At 33.7% G+C, this 17,460-nt stretch overlaps 1 protein-coding gene across 1 annotated transcript in view; it reads left to right on the forward strand.

Annotated features, from left to right (window-relative positions):
- Positions 1-17,460, forward strand: part of LOC108736202 (dynein heavy chain 2, axonemal-like) — a 109,379-nt gene that overhangs the window by 66,582 nt on the left and 25,337 nt on the right. The window contains exons 18-28 of the mRNA XM_025980343.1: positions 319-751; positions 4,060-4,286; positions 4,348-4,519; positions 5,391-5,603; positions 5,687-5,911; positions 7,533-7,917; positions 8,019-8,203; positions 8,347-8,546; positions 11,755-11,921; positions 12,012-12,158; positions 14,388-14,694. Of these exons, the coding sequence (XP_025836128.1) occupies positions 319-751; positions 4,060-4,286; positions 4,348-4,519; positions 5,391-5,603; positions 5,687-5,911; positions 7,533-7,917; positions 8,019-8,203; positions 8,347-8,546; positions 11,755-11,921; positions 12,012-12,158; positions 14,388-14,694 (2,661 nt within the window). The remainder of the gene's footprint in view (positions 1-318; positions 752-4,059; positions 4,287-4,347; positions 4,520-5,390; positions 5,604-5,686; positions 5,912-7,532; positions 7,918-8,018; positions 8,204-8,346; positions 8,547-11,754; positions 11,922-12,011; positions 12,159-14,387; positions 14,695-17,460) is intronic.

The raw sequence follows: 17,460 nt of genomic DNA on the forward strand, positions 1-17,460 counted from the left end.
GTATTTTCTAAAACGCACTGTTAAGACAGCAGGTAAAAGTTGGTCTGTGTTCTGTCGGAGCTGCCTGCGACGCGCTGATGAGATCCAAAAAGATCGAAATCGCGATCCGCGTCTGGCAGTTTAATTACAAAGTTTTGCAAATCGACCTTCTGGTTTTTCTTCTTAACTAATAAGTATGAATCTTTTAATATTCTTTATAAGTTATCGATTACGTAAATTTATGTAATAATTATATATTATTTAAAATATGTAGTACATAATTAAGAGATATGAAAATACATATCAAACATTTATTTTAATCAGTGCATATATTTTAAGAATGCTAGCTGAAAAACGAGAAGAGATTGCATCGCAAGCAAACAAGCTACGTAACGGATTATGGAAGATAGAAGATTGTAGACAAAAAGTAGAACTAATGTCTGTAGAGTTGGAAGAGGCTCAAGCAAAAGTTGAAGAATTTAAGGTGCAGTGCGATGAAATGATCGTTATAATTGCCGCTCAGAGAAGAGAGGCCGACGAACAACAGAAGGAAGTTACCATAAAGAGCATAAGAATAGGAGAAGAGGAAATACAGTGTAAGAAACTTGCGGATTTAGCGCAGGCCGATTTAGATGAGGCTATGCCAGCATTGGATGAAGCTGTTCGGGCTTTAGACGCTCTTAATAAGAAAGACATTAGTGAAATGAAATCTTATACGAAACCGCCTGAGAAGGTTAAGCTGGTTATGGAAGCTGTAATGATTTTAAAGCAGGTAAAACAAAAACATCTTACTTGAAATTACACCTTATCATCTGCTTACATTAAACTAAAGATGCTGGAAAATGTGTGAACGCTGTATCTTGAAAGGTTCGCAATGAGGTTGTAAATCTCATACAGATACAACGTTCACAGTCATACCCCAAGTTTAATCGACGTAGCAACTTCTTTAGAATAAAATAACGGACCACTGCTGTTTAACAATTTAGTTCATTTCTTAACTTTACAAGGGAAACAGTGAAAAGAAAAAAGAATCTTGCGCTAATCAAATGTATGAATAATCTCAACAACAATATGAAGATTGGAAAAACTTTGGCGGTTGTTGTAGAACAAACAAAATAGCTCAAAACCCAAACGCCAAAACACGACACTATAGCTGTCCGAAGCACTTTTCGGTAACGAAGTTACCTTCTTCAGGGACTGAGTTTACTGCTTCGGACAGCTACAGTGTCGTGTTTTGGCGTTGGGGTTTTGAGCTATTCTGTTTGTTCTACTCAACAACAATATTTAACCCCCGTAACCAGCGAATCTGCCCCAAAAATCCCATAAACATCAAAGAAAAGAACTACCATAAAACGGCAAATTTCCGAAGTCAGTTATTTTTGGCCGGTGCTATCCCTTGTTTTTAAAAAAGACAATTTAAAGTGATTCTTAAAACTTCATTTATTGTTGTAAACTTATCATTTAATTTGCAGTACACTTTTTGAATTAATGTGGCCGTAGGGATAGGAGTTACCTCTTATGGTAATACTAATACACCATGTGCGTTAATTATAAGCTCATTAAGATATCGGCCCGTCCGCGTAGGGAAGACTTTGGTAACTGAATTTTAATAATTACAATTGAAATAATGAAAACTATAGTTTTGTCGATTATGCAAAACTGGACGGATGGCGTAGGCAGTGCCAACCGTCTACGGTCGATAAGGCACGTTATTTATTGCAAAGTTAACAATTATAGTATCGTTAACTAGTCCTTGTATTTACAGCAACCAATAATTCTAGACGGTATTTTTTATTTCCGATGGTAGACAAAAGGTCATAAGCCTCGGTCGGTCCTGTATAATAGAGTGGTATGTGCTGAAAGCGTTCTTTAAAATGAATAACCACAAGTATGGTTACTGCTGGATTATTATCGGAATTAAATTATTTATGTACACTTATTTGAATATTGAAATTTACCAGTTATTCGTAGAAATTAATGATTAATAAGTTAATTGAAACAAACCTGTGTATATATTTTTTTGAGCGGTGTTACGAGTATTTAAATGAAACACTTATCTAATAATACTTTATACAGGGTTATTCACGTCATTTGACACGAAAGATTACAGCTAGCGTTCCTAGATTCTTAAAAATGTTTGCTATGATGGGTTGATAGGGATCCATAATTCACTTAAAACTCATTTTCATAGTGCAGTGCGTCCAAAAACACAAGACGTAAATAACACTGGTCTGCAACAAAATCCTCCTTCAAAAAATTTTGTTATAAATATAAAGATTTTGATGCGCTGAATCTGTTCCCGATGACCAATTTTTTTTATCACGTCTAGATTTTTCGTTATGAATTTTTTTCCAAAATATCATAAATTTAGTTTTTTTTAATTCGTTTTATGCGTTAACATTTAAACAATGTATATACATTTGAAGTAGGTTTTTGCTAGTCGTAAGAGAAAGAAGGAAAGTGCCGAAAGTGATTTCTATGGTGGTACATATACGCCTGCTTAGTATTCACTGTGACTTTACAACAATTAGTTTAAAACTTGTCTTTTAATTGTTTACGTTCTATATCAAATTCTTTAGTAAGTTTTGCANACCCACCTATAAAGTTTATGAACGCAATTCTGGAAAAGTGATGCTATAAAATTGAATTTTTACAAAAGTATTTTTCCATACAATTGAAAATTTAATTATTTTTTTAAATAAATTCCATTTAATTTTAGTTTATAAAATGCCACGTACTTGTAAGAATTCTACAGACTAGTGTCAAGTGACAAAATTTTTCCGACACCACTTCATATAAAGTTGGGACTCGTGAAAAACTGTGAAAGCTATGAATAAGGATGGTGCAGGCTTTCAATATCTCAAATAAAATTTCCTCGAATCAGTGACGCGAAATTGAAAGACGGGATTTTTGTAGGTTCGCAAATACGAGAACTTATGACGGATGCAGTTTTCAATTCGAAGTTGAATAAAAAGCTGAAAAAAAAGCTTGAGCGGCTTTCGTGTGTCATAATTTTCTTGGTAATACAAAAGCTAACAACTACCGACAAATCATTCGAGAGCTTCTTTCTGTTTATAAAGCTTTAGGATGCAATATGTCACTCAAAATTCATTTTTTTGGACTCGCATTTAGATTTCTTTCCGGAAAATCTCGGAAACCTATCAGATGAGCATGATTAAAGGTTTCATCAGGATACTATGTATATTGAAAGACGCTACAATGGAAATTGGTCAGAAGCAATGCTTTCTGATTTTTGTTGGACGATTCGCTGAGAAACTTCGATGGAGACGATGAAAAGAAAAACAACTACAAAATAACTTGAATTATACTACCATAATGAGATAAATATACTGATATTTCTATCACTTACGACTGTAAAATTAGCATTTTTTATTGTAAAACTTAGAGCGTAGTCTTTTTTACTTTCTTTTAATTGTTGTTACTTTGATAATATTGTTTTTTAATTAAATAGGCATTATATTTAAAATCTATGTGCTATATTTATTTGCATGTTAAATTCCGTCTTTAGAGCACCAAATATAAAGTTATCATGCATGAAAGCAATGAGGATAGAAAAAAAAATTTTTTTTGCAGACCAGTGTAATCACACTAAATTTCATCTAGATCGGATTTATAATTTTTGCATAATAATAATAACAATTTACGCTGCATGAAAACAATTGCCAATGTTCAAATTATTTCTAAGGCCAAAGAAATTAAGAGGAGCTCCTATATATTTGAACTGATTTTGTCAAATTGTAATCCGTTGATAAAGAGAGCCTAGGGAATCGTTTGCAAATCTGGGAAATGTTTTAACTTATAAACAAATGCAATAACTTTTACTAATACTAGACCAATTTTAATTTTCAAAACACATTTTGAATTTACTACGCCGCTTCTTTCTTAACAAAAAATATTGTGTTACGCTAATCTGAACCGGAGTTATAGCAGCGCAATGTTGAACTCAAAATATAAAATACATCTATCCAAGTCGAATTTCAAATATTCGAAGAATACGTATTTATACATACATATGTACATTTATTCTAGTCCTTGCTACATAATTCTGCATATTTTCAGGTAGATACCAGTTGGGAAGAAGCTAAGAGGCAATTAGGTGACCAATACTTCTTGCAAGGTCTACGCGAGTTTGATAAAAATAATATTTCTGATAAAACTATGAAGAAAATACATCAGTATACAACGAACCCAGAATTTGTACCAGATAAGGTCGGCATTGTATCTGTTGCTGCAAAATCTCTTTGTATGTGGGTCATTGCTATAGAGAAATATGCAAAGGTTTGGCGGTGAGAACAACAACAATTTGTTTTTGAATGCTTGACACGTTTATTTGATTCTGTCCTTCAGAGTTGTGAGACCCAAAAAGGAAAAGTTAGATGAAGCTTTAGAATCGTTGAAGGAGAAGCAGAGATTGCTAGCAGAGGCTCAAGCAAAATTGGCTGAATTAAATATGATGTTACAAAAGCTGCAACGAGAATATGAAGAAAAGCTACTCCAAAAGGAGGAGCTGGATAGAAAGGTGACAGAAGAATATTCTCAATTATATTACAAATCCTTAAATAACACCATAAGGGCCTTCTTATTAGAAGTTTTATACATTTTTTGTACTAGAAGTTGACAATTTACTAAAATAGCAATAATAATTCTTAAATCTTGAGGGAAGATACATAGCACATTCAACTCAACTATTCTTATTAAAAAAAAAAAAAAATCTGACAAGACGTCCATTTTAACATCAACACATAACTTATAATTCTCTAACGTTATTTTTTCTGCTGCGATTTCTTCAACACTCTGTACAGTAAATCAAATTTATATTCTATGGACGATTCCATAATAAAAAAGAAACAAGTTTTACTTGAAAAATTTTTTGATTAAACCTACTGTTTGACCACAATGAGCATTTTGCGAACTTTTTGGGTCATTTGGCTCAAAAAACAAAACATTTGAATATCGCCTCAATATTTTGAACAACTTCATTTTCCTATATTTATTTTTCGATTGCACCCATATATAACTATGCTGCCGTTTAAACGAAATCTTCTCTTTTTGTTTTTCAACCCTGTGTATAAGAAGTTTTGTTTAAAAAAATTTTCGATGGAAGTAATAGTTTGGTCACAATGAGCATATTGCGTACTTTTTGGGGGTAGCCTGTATATTTGTATAATTTGAGGAACTTTTATATCATCATACAGCGTATTACATGAGTAACAGCAGCGAGTCGTTTTCGCCAATGCATCGATACTTGTATTTTTATAAATAATAGACCTTTTTGTTTTTGTTTTGTTGAAACATCTTTTCCTTTCTCTTTCCTTTATTACTGAAAATGTTTCATCGAGAATACACAATTGAAAGTTTAAATAATAGACCTTTTATTTATTTTATTTTAGGCTGAAATGCTTCGACTGAAATTAGAAAGAGCTGCTATGTTAGTAGAGAACTTATCAGGAGAAAAAGAAAGATGGGAGCAAACTGTAATTGATCTAAAAGGCAAATTTAATAATCTACCTGGTGATTGTCTACTTGGAATAGCATTTATTTCTTACATGGGGCCATTTGTAACGAAATATCGAGATGACATGGTAGATAGGTGGAAAAAGGAGGTTAAACATCTACATCCGATTTTAATATATTTAGAATTAATTAGTTTAAATTTAGGTAATTTAAAGGTTGTATTTATCTGTAGGTTGAAGAACAAGAAATTCCATTTTCCAGTGATTTTAATGTAGTAAATTTCCTATGTGACCCAACAACGGTACGAGAATGGAATATTCAAGGCCTACCATCTGATGCATTCAGTACAGAAAATGGAATCATTGTAGTCAGAGGTTCTAGATGGCCTTTAGTAATTGATCCTCAAACACAAGCCCAGAAGTGGATTAAAAACATGGAAGGCAAGAATGATTTACAGGTTTGTCATTACGAAACATGACTTATACACAGCAACCAACATCTCTTGTAATAATGACAGCCACACAGTAAAGTCTATACGTACAATTTAGTAGTTCAGAAGTTTAACTAATGAAATAATAACAAATCAAATGAAATAATGTACTCTCTCTAGTGTCCGACCGAAACTAGTTTTTACGACCGAAACCGAAACCGAATTTCGGCAACGGTTTCAGTTTCGGCCGAAACCGAAACTCGTTTTTTTTTGCCGAAACTCAACCGAAACCGAAACCGAACTTTCGGTCGGACACTAACTCTCTCGCGTATTAACTCCCCACTAATGTATAACTTACAAAAACACAAACAGGTCAGAATAGAATACTACTTCTGAGTTTACGGTTTTTATTTCTACTTCTTGTAGGTATTGTTGTGCTATATACATATTTCAAAAATTGGTAAAATGTAAAACGTCCACTTTTTCCGATCAAATACTGTGCATCTTATCATCATAAGGTCGTCAGTCCTAAGACTGATTGGACACGCACCTCCACTCCTTTATATCATGAGCAAATCTTCGCATTTACCTAAAACTAGAACATCCCATATCTTTAAACCTGCAAACAGTAATCTAATCTAGGTCTACCTCTGCTCCCCTTAACTCCTGTTTCTGCTTCTAATATGTCTTTGACTAGACCTGAGAAGGTGTCCCACCAACTTATATTGCCTATTTTTATTGACCGCCATAGAGTCTTATGTTCTCCTGTTCTTTCTGATACCTCTTCATTTCTAAGCTTCTCTATACACGGTATCCTCATCATTCACCGATAACACCACATTTCGAAAGCTTCTAACCCTTTCTTTTCCACCCCGCCCATCGTCCACGTTTGGCACTCATACACCTTTAACAATCTTTTTCGAATTTCTAAATTAATCATTCGCGAGCATAGAAGTGACTTCTTTTTATTGAAGGCGACACGACCCTGCACTTTCCTCTGTTTTATATCCTTACTACTCCTGCCGTCCTGACTTATCTGACTTTCTAGATATCTAAAATCAGCCACTTATTCCAATCTTTAGTCTGCTATATTTACATTCGCTTTTACTACCCACCGACACATTTTTTGGATAAATCGTTTCAGTACCAAAAATAAGCAAAACTTGTGTTGCCCCAGATACGTGTTCGGCTCCCACAAGCATAGGAAAATGGCGATCTGTTTCCTAATTTCAATTTAGTTCAGTTCGTTAGTTCAATTCAAAGCAGTTTCAATTAGCGCCTCTATCAGTTTTGTGATCGCCGAGAGTTTATTTAGTAACTATTGAGATGCAGGAGCAGGCGATGCGAAAACTAATAAAATTCCATTCTTAATACATAATTATGATTCTACAGGGGAGAAGGGGTGGGAATACTCTGAGATGGGTAGACACCTCTCATTTTTAATAAAGACGATTGATGGTGAGTCTGGGAGAAATAAATGCTTGTACCTATGGGTGTGTATGTACATATCACTTTTAAAAGAAAAACGCCGGAGAATTAGCCTGAAATTAACGCAGAATCATTTGACTTTGAAAGTGGCTCAGTTACTTAAGAATCACAGACTAAGTACTTCTACTAACAGGCTATTTGAATAAACGTTTATTTCCAGGTTATCGATTTAAGTACTCCTAGATTTATGGGGGTATTAGAAAAAGCAATACAATTTGGGAAACCAGTTCTATTACAAAATATTCTAGAGGAAATGGACCCATCACTGAACCCAATACTCAATAAAGCCATTGTGAAGCAAGGTGGAATGGATTTAATTAAACTAGATGACAAAATGGTCTCATATAACCACAAATTTAGGCTATTTATTACAACTAAGCTTACTAATCCTCATTATCCACCCGAAATATCTACCAAAACATCTCTTATAAACTTTGCAATTAAGCAACAGGGCTTAGAAGCTCAACTTTTAGGAATTGTAGTAAGAAAAGAGAAACCACAACTTGAAATACAAAAGGATGAAATGGTACTAACAATTGCAAGAGGCAAGTCAACCACTAAATTGGATAAGCATAATAATATTCTAGTTTTAATTCTCCCTTTTTCTTGCAAACTGTTAAATTATATCATCTGCTGGTATTTCTAGGCAAGAGAGCTTTAATTGATTTGGAAAATGAGTTACTAAGACTTCTTAATGAGACACGCGGTTCTTTACTTGAAGACGCTGAATTATTTAACACACTTCAAGTCTCTAAAGCCACCGCAGTTGCTGTTGTAGAGAGCTTGGCAATTTCTGAAGAAACAGAAATTGCTATTGACTTAGCAAGAGAAGTAAGTGAGAAACCTTACCTACCTATAAATAATACGTTTATCAATCATTTTTTTTTGTAATATAATTACAAAATTTAATGCAAATCCCTTCGTACTGATAACTAGTTAATTTTGAAGTTAAAATGATGGGTACTTTTTTGTAGGGATACAGACCTTGCGCCGAAAGAGCCTCCATCTTATTTTTCGTTCAGAATGATATGGGAAAAATTGATCCTATGTATCAGTTTTCATTGGATGCCTACACGTTACTTTTCACTCAGTCTATTGAAAGAAGTTCAAAATCCAGCAACTTAAACGATCGCATTAACTTTTTGAATGATTATCACACTTATTCAGTTTATAAGTACGTACATCTGTTCAGACTCCTTACATCCTCCTTTAAGCTCAGAATTCGACTTGACTGCTCTAACTGTTTAAGTCACGTTCATAAATCTGAAAAGTAGTATTGGGATGTGACATGTGGGCGCGGCCTAATGAAGATGGCTGTCCATACATTGCATCTGTATTATAGAAAGCATTGCATATTGTGATTTTTAATTTTTCTAATGATAAATTTAAAAACAATTTTTGATTGGGTTAATGCAAATGCAAGCTCAAGAAGTGTTGTGGAAGCCGAAAAACTTTTGAAAGCTGGCCACATAATAAAATGTGGAAAAAATGTTGATAAAACAAGTGATACCGCTTGATACTTGCACTTCAACATCTCGCATTGATGGCGTTAGAGGTAGGTACTACTACTTGAACATTCCATAAATTTTCACCGTTTGATGAGTTATGATCTAATTCTTCTGATACTAAATATTTTTCCTGCTTCTCCATTAATTCTTCAATTTTTTTACGTCGTTTAATTTTTCGAGTTTCGCGACTATTATCTATTTTGACATTAGGTAAGTTATTAGACGGGACAGCATTCCTTTTCAGTTTTCTGCGTTTTACTGCAACATCTTTAAAAATTAACGCATAAATTTTAGCATCACATTGGAGTTATAAAGTGAGGTTAAGTATAGAAATACAACGTTTATGATTACTACTTACCCGGAAAAATGTAGTCATCTTTTTTAAAATGAAGTGAGCAAACTCTTGTACATGAACTGACATTTTTAATTTTTAAAACTCTTTTCCAAGCTTTAATTTGATCGATTTTCTCAAGATTACCAAATACATTTGTGATAGTTACGACCCGTTGCACCGTAGGAAAACTATGAAATATAATATATACGTCCTTATCTAATCGACTTGTACAACCTTTTACAGCACAAACGGTTCTTCTCTTTGATATTGCACGAAATGGAAATTTGGCTAGTTCCATATAATATATAAAATATTAATAATCCCCATTTGCAAAATAACACAGTACACAATAGCTGTTTATTACAATGCAATGTTTGGGCAGTTAAAATTTCTGCCACCAGGTGCCGTATCGTTTTATGTCAAATCCCAATAGCTAACAGGGTTCTATTTCACTATGTCGCAAAACAATAAATAATATTTTGGCTACCCTGAATTTTTACTTATGTGATCAACAGGCATCTTTTTATTTTACAATTTCTATATATTAATTTTTTGAACATCTGGAGTAACTAGTTCAGTCTGTGTCCTTTAAATATCCTGCATTTGTGGTTTTTGAATATCTTATGTATAGGTGATATTCCTTATGTGCCGTGCCATTCAATTGGTTATCATGCTGGCTATTACTACTTCATTGATGGCAGCACTGAACAATGTGTTACTTCTGCGTCCCGGACCTCCCCTTTCGTCTATTTGGCTTTGCTGATTTTAATTCATTGCTTCCAACCGTTTTTCTAAACGTTGCAGAAATTCCTCACTACAGAAGTTCCGTACATCATCATCATAAGGTCAACAGTCCTAAGNAAGCATACTAATCTTTTGTCCTTGCACATCTATCCCTACAGTTGTACTGTCTTTAATGATGTTGATGGCGTCTTCGATGTATAGATTAAAAAGTAACGGTGACAGTGTGCATCCTTGTCTGACACCCTTCCTAATATTTACTTCTCTACGTTGCATCCCTAGCTCTATAACTGCATGTTGGTCTTTATTCAAACTAAGTATCACTCTTCTACCTTTGTAACTCATCCCTATATTTTTAAGTATATTTAACATCTTGTCCCATTTAACATTGTCGAAAGCTTTCTCTAAATCTACAAATCATATGTACGCACTCTTTCCTTTTTCTATCGTTTTCTCTATTGCTACCCGTAAAGCTAGAATGGCCTCCCGCGTTCCTCTATTTCTTCTAAACCCAAATTGATCTTCCCCTAATAGTTCTTCCGCCCTTTTTTCCCTCCTCCTCTGTACAATTCTAGTTAAGATTTTTGACGGATGAGATGTTAAGCTAATTGTTCGAAATGTCTCGCACCTATCCGCGCCCCTCTTCTTAGGTAATGTTACTACTACGTTCCATTTATAATCCTCTGGGACTTTCCCCGTTGCGTAAATCTGACTAACTAGCTTAAACATACGATCTCTAGCCTCTTGTCCTGCATGTTTTAGAATTTCCCCTATATCCCATATACACCTGGCGCCTTATTATTATTTAAGTTTTTAATGCTACATCGTACTCTTCTCTCATTATGGGATAACCAAGCTCATCTATTTCCACACTATCTTCCTTCTATAATATATCTCCTAATTCAGGGCCTGCGTATAGGTTCTCTAAAGTTCTGTACAATGTAATCTTAAAGATGTAGCATTTTATGGGTCTTCGCTTTGGTTCAATATTGATATTTCCATTGTATAGCACAACTTCTTTCAAAAACCCATTATCTTCCATTTTTTTGTGTCATTAATTTGTAGCCTAGTCTAGTTTACAATCACCCCTTTTCTCATATTTTATCTCATTGCGTTTCGCTTGTTACTGTCAATTTTGCACTTAAAACCACTTGTTTATCGTTTGGGAGAAAACCCAAGATTCTTTTACATATCCATTTCAGTTTCAAAATTCAATACTGATATTGCACTTTCATATCTCAACCTTTTTTCCTATGCCTCAACGGAAACCGTATGTATAAAATGTCTAAAAGCATCTTGGGGTAAAAAACAGTTGTATGTTTTAAATATACTGAAGACAGTTAGTTGCAGTTTAGATCTTTACGTAATCGAAACTTCTAGTTTTTAACATTTTCTCTTGTACAATCAACATTGTATCAAAGTAAGGGACAAATAAATTAGTTTAAACTTACTTCGTTCGCCCCTTTTCTAATTTTAAAGTTGTTTATTATATCGAAAAACACATAAAAAAGACTGCCTGGTGCCAAAAGCCCTGACATTATAAATTATAATCATCGAAGAATTTGTATATACAAGCACTTCGGCTTTAAACTATTGAGTTTAACCATACTTGAACTGTATATGAATACAACGGAGTAAACAAAAATTACATAATGGGTGACCGGGCGCCATATTGACGACCTAGTGGATTAGAACCCCCTACAGCTGTATTATAAAATGTATTGCTATTCGGAACCTATGAATAATTTTGTCATAACAAAACAGAGATGCCCATCCCCTGAATCAACTTATTATTTTAGAAACACATGCAGAGCTTTGTTTGAAAGACATAAACTATTATTTTCGTTTCATATGTGTGTTAAAATTTTGGAGGCGTTGAAGAAAATTGTACCCGCAGAATACAATTTCTTGCTTAAGGGTGGTGTTGTGCTTGATAGAGAAAATCAAATAGATAATCCATGCTCTGGTAATCTTCAATTCTTTTTGTAATTAATGTTACAAATTAATCATTTTGTTTGATATTGAGCTTATTTTAATTGCAAAACATTGTTTTAAGTATGGTTAAGTGAAACTGCATGGGATAATATCACTGAATTAGATAAAATAGCTGGTTTCCATGGAGTTGTTAACACATTTGAACAGTTTCCTCGAGACTGGCACGCATGGTATATTCATTCTGAACCCGAAACGTTGCCTTTAATAGGTAAGTACAAATCATGAATTCGTTATTGATTTATCGTTATGATGGATACATAATTTCTAATGACACTGCTGGCAACAAAGTTATTTTGCCGTGAACTACCTCTACATTTTTTATGCTTCTTGAGCATAAGTATAAATGAAATAAGAATGTCTCAACACAAGACACAAGTACATTTTTGAATTAGTGCAACAATGATTTCACAGTCTTTTTAATGCTTAAAATTACTTTCTGTTGCAATATTCTGTAAATTCTGAAGAAGTCACAAAATGGCAAAACAATAAATTGTTGTCATGACATGTAAAAGTAATTTTACATTGGATCCTGTTTCTTTACTTAAATGTTATTTGATTCTCCAATGTTTTTGTTTCCTATAAAAGTATGCGCTATAAATGATAATCACAAAAATGGTTTCTTGAAGGTGTCATACAAATATCAATAAAAGTTGTCTTCGCAGATTTATATGAGCCATCGGTCATAGCCAATTGTTACAGCCGCCTCTAATACAAGCCATGCTGAGAAATTTGGCAACAGCGCATTGCTTCGATGTGAGAGTTCTATTCTGCGAGTTTTAGTTGTTATTACTACACGTCGTTACACATGATTTTTAGACACCCATTACGATAAAAATGAATTGAATTATTAAATAACTAACATTTGTTCATCACTGATAGTATGTGACGTTATTTAAAATACACTTCAACATGTAGGTATTAAGAACAAAATAGAAAAGACAAAAGATTAGGTGTAAACATTGTTAGGTACCTACATGAATTTCATCTCGATAATTGTAATTTTATTAAAGCAAATTTCCACACCACAATTGAAGTATTGCCAAGGCGCGTTAGCTTTTTTTGGGGTTCACCAATAGCCCTGCCATCCCATTAGAAAAAACTAATTACAATTTCTAATTTACGGATTTTTGCTGTCTTACAGTTAGCTGAATTTGAATTGGAGTGGCGGGACTCTTGCTTTCTATAATTTATAATTTTAACGTAATCATTAAGCAAAACATTAGCAAAAGAAGATAAAATTTGGAAGAATATATCTTTATAATGTTTTCCACAACTACATATTTTTGAAAATAGTTAATTTTCCTAAAATTGGTTTTTGGTATTCAGCCCGTAAACATTGTGTCTGCAGATTTTCGTTATTACTTTTTTCCTCAAGAATGGCATAAATGTGAAAACAAAACTATACTAATATTATCAGTAGGAACAGAAAGTCCTCCCCTTTGTAAATAATCAAAATAAATATCTCCAACGCAAGAGCCTTTATTGTTTATTATGACCGAAACACAATTGTTGCAAGTTATCTTTTTACGAACAGAATGAACTGCAAAAAATCGGAATTTAAAATTTCAATAAATTGACTTATGTTTAAGGGAGACTTTTCAACAGTTTAAATTTCTATTTTATCATTCTCTGGTAATTTAGGATATGTTAAAAGCACACTCAAAACATTACCGGCAGTAGATTTTTTTTTTTATTGTTTTTATAATGTCACCTTCGTTAAAGTGATGCATGTAAACTGCAGAATATTTTCGGATTTCATCATTTTTTTGGGAATAAAAATATAGACATACTTGTACTTACATTTTAAAGATGATTTATAATTTGAATTGCAACTGGGAACCCAACGACGAGGCATTTTGTTAAGAAATAAACCAGAAAATTTACAACTAAAACACACAATCTGACTTAAAACATTTTCACTTCTTTCACTTAATAGTTAATATTACCTTCTGCAATTAAAAACTGTATCCAAAGGTATTAATCACTAAAATACACTATAATCATCCTTATTTCGCATTTATTGCACGATATTTCCGCTAAAATTAAAATATTATAGAACAACGAAAGAAACACAACAACCAATGTATTAGTTGTAACTCGCATTAACTGGGAAATCCTGAGACTCCCACAGTGTTGCCAAGTAAACCTTCAGCATGGCTTGTAAGTAGAGACGGCTGTGCTGTTGTATAAGAAAACAAAATGTATCAGAGAGTCGTGTTAAATTATGAACTTCTTTAAATAGAAAATAAATAAATATTACCTCATCACCGTTTCTCACTTTATATGAACATATATTGTATGAGCAATTTCAAGAAGCATCTCACGACAAAAGGATTATTTTTATTAATTATTAGCAATCTAAACCTGTTTATAAAATGACACTCATTATTGTCTCGTTTAATATTTATGTAACAAAACTTTTACTAATATTCACTAGGTGAATGGGACGATCAGTGTAACGAGTTTCAAAAAATGCTTTTCGTCAGATCCTTGAGATCCGATAGACTGTCCTTTTCCGTATCAAACTTCATCATTAACAATTTGGACCCTAAATTTGTGGAACCACCGGTGCTTGATATTCGAAGCGTCTTGGAAGAATCTCTGCCACAGACTCCTTTGATTTTCGTACTGTCCTCTGGAGTTGATCCAACAAACTCGCTCATCCAACTAGCTGAAGCCTTTGATATGACACCTTACTTCTTTTCGTTATCTTTAGGCCAGGGTCAAGCTCCAATAGCTACAAGGTATGGTCAACATAAATTCTTAAAATAGTCCTTATATTATAATTAAGTATGGTGGATCTGTATTTGAATCCAACTGCTTTTGGTCAACATTTACTGCAAAATGATAGCTTTTCAATTCAAAGGGTTAGTATTTAAACACAACTGGTCCAACTAATTAACCTATCCTAACTCAAATTAGCACAGCCAGTATTCGCTAGTTATGTCTGATCGTTTGGTAATTTTATACTGACTATTTTACCATAAAATCCTGAGCGAGAGTTGATTAACATACTGACGGAAGAATCTTGTACATTGGCTATGCATGGATTGAAATTGTGGCCATTAAGAGTAAGCAAATAATTTTGTAAAGGCTGAGCTGCAGTTATCTAGTTTGGTTTGAAATACCAGATGTTTCATCTTCTATTATGATAACAATTTTTAGCTTATGTCTTTATGACGAAAATATAATGACTAATAAAATAATTCGAAGTGGTCTGTTTTCTGTCGAAACTGCCAGACGCGGATGGCGATTCGATCATTTTGAATCTCATCAGCGCGTCGCAGACAGTTCCGACAGAACACAGACCAACTTTTACCTGCTGTCTTAACAGCGCGTTTTAGAAAATACCACAAATGGTGCGGTAAACGTCATCTGTAGTACGATGCTACATTTTAGGATTACGTATGCTCCAACTAGGTACATTTAAATATATGGATATCTACTTGCTTTTACATAATGACTAATATACTTGTGTCATACTTTTGTTGTGTATTTCATTCCCATCGGTTGCTTCTGTTGATGGGCAGTCAATTTCTTCGATCTACACTCTAGTAGGTAAAAAGCTGGAAGATAACGTGGAAGAATCTTGAGCCTCCTCTTACGAATTATGGGAATTGGGTGGGGGGGGGTAGTTGGGGAGGAAAAGACGAGACTAATGAAATGAAGACAGACAGGAAGTAAAAAAATGTCTGTGGAGTATTGCAAATCACTAGAAGCTTGGACCATGCAATAGACCTACAAACGAGTCGGTGATTGCTGAGCAATTTAGACCTCTAGGGCAAGGGTAGATAAGTAATTTTAGGGGGATCCGGATGTTTACGAAATTTTTATCGAGGTCTAGAAAAAAACATATTCCTTCCAAAAAATTACAAACCCATAGTTCAAACATACTTTGCTATCTATAAAAAAATATTTTGTTACCGTTGCTCTACGCCATGCTGTTCGCCAAGGTTACAAGTTTTGTGTTACTGCATATACACAGTCTTCTGTGAGTGCATCTTACTGTGAAGTGATGGTGGTAGGGCGAGTTTCAGCAACCACTTATAAGCGTTTTATGAGTGAAGCGTCGTTAGATTTATACCTCGAAAGAAGCCGTCAGTGATCAAATTATTTTATTTTTTTGGAATGTGTTTTTCATATTGCATACTAAAATAATATAATAACTTAATATACATGCATACGTCACATTTATAATTAAGATTGTAACTTCTAAAGCGAAATTCATTCAAGTATGAAGTATATTTGAGATCTCTGGCACACAAAAGGTCTCAATACCAAAAGATTTTGTTGTTGCTGAACTATGGAATTGATGGTTCCATATTTTAATTCAGCCGATTATTTTTCATAAGCAAAATTAGCTCAAAATTTTCCCCAAAAAATGAATGAATTATCAGCTAAAATGGACTCTGAGGAGTTTAGGAAATTTAAAGAAGGATATATTTGACGTCAAGACGTTCAGATCAATATTTTTCTGGCTTTTTCACATTGACCAAACAATTGAGCAAACCATGTTGAAATATATGTATGTGTTTCAAACGTTGCGTCACTGAGAGTGTTTTGTACAAGCGGATTAAAGGAGTAATTTTTACGAATGGTATAACTGAAGGAAATTTGTGGCATAGGTACCTTTCACAAAACGCTATCAGCATGCTGATTCAACAGATGCTCGAAGAAGAATAGCCATGATTCAGTCAAAATTATATAATTTTCTTTACAGCACAATCCTTGAGAAGCTCAGACAATGAAAAAAATTAATGGTTACAATTTGTAAATAATAAGATTAAAGGACGTTGTCGTTCCAATTGATTCCATATTAAACAAAAAGAAAGATCTTACCCCAATTAACCACAACAGTTTAAAAAACAACACGAACACGTATTTCACTCACAACCTGTAAGTGACTCTACCCCTCCTAAGTTCCGTTTCTGCCTCTAATATGTCTCTGACTAGCCATTCATGCATGAGAATATGGTGTCCTACTCAACTATCTCGCCTATTTTTAATTGGCTTTCATAGAGTCCTCAGTTCCCTCTTACTAATACCTTTTCATTTCTAACCTTCTGTATCCACGGTATCCTCATCATTCGCCTGTAACGCCACATTTCGAACGCTTGTAACCATTTCTTTTCCGCCGCGCCCACTGTCGATGTATAATTAAAAAAGTATATGAGCTAGTTATATCCTCTTGCTCTGTTTGAAAATAACGAAATAAGAAAGGTAAGAAGGTCAGTTTTTTATGAACGATTTCTAAAACTATAGATATTAATGACATTCATGGAAAGATGATATTACATCGTTGTAAATGGAAACTAAAAGAAAAGTTCACGACTTTGAATAGTTGTGTATATATGAATAATATCATTAGTGTATACACCTAATGCAGATTTGAGTATATGAATAGAGTGTACTTAGCTAGGTATAGGTGTAAGTATGGCGGGGAAATGGTATTTCGTCGATAGAGTGGAGATGGGAAAACGTTCAAAAGAAGTTAAAGTCAATAACAGTGA

The sequence above is a fragment of the Agrilus planipennis genome, unplaced genomic scaffold (genome assembly GCF_000699045.2).
Source record: "Agrilus planipennis isolate EAB-ADULT unplaced genomic scaffold, Apla_2.0 scaffold114, whole genome shotgun sequence".
NCBI lineage: Eukaryota > Metazoa > Arthropoda > Insecta > Coleoptera > Buprestidae > Agrilus > Agrilus planipennis.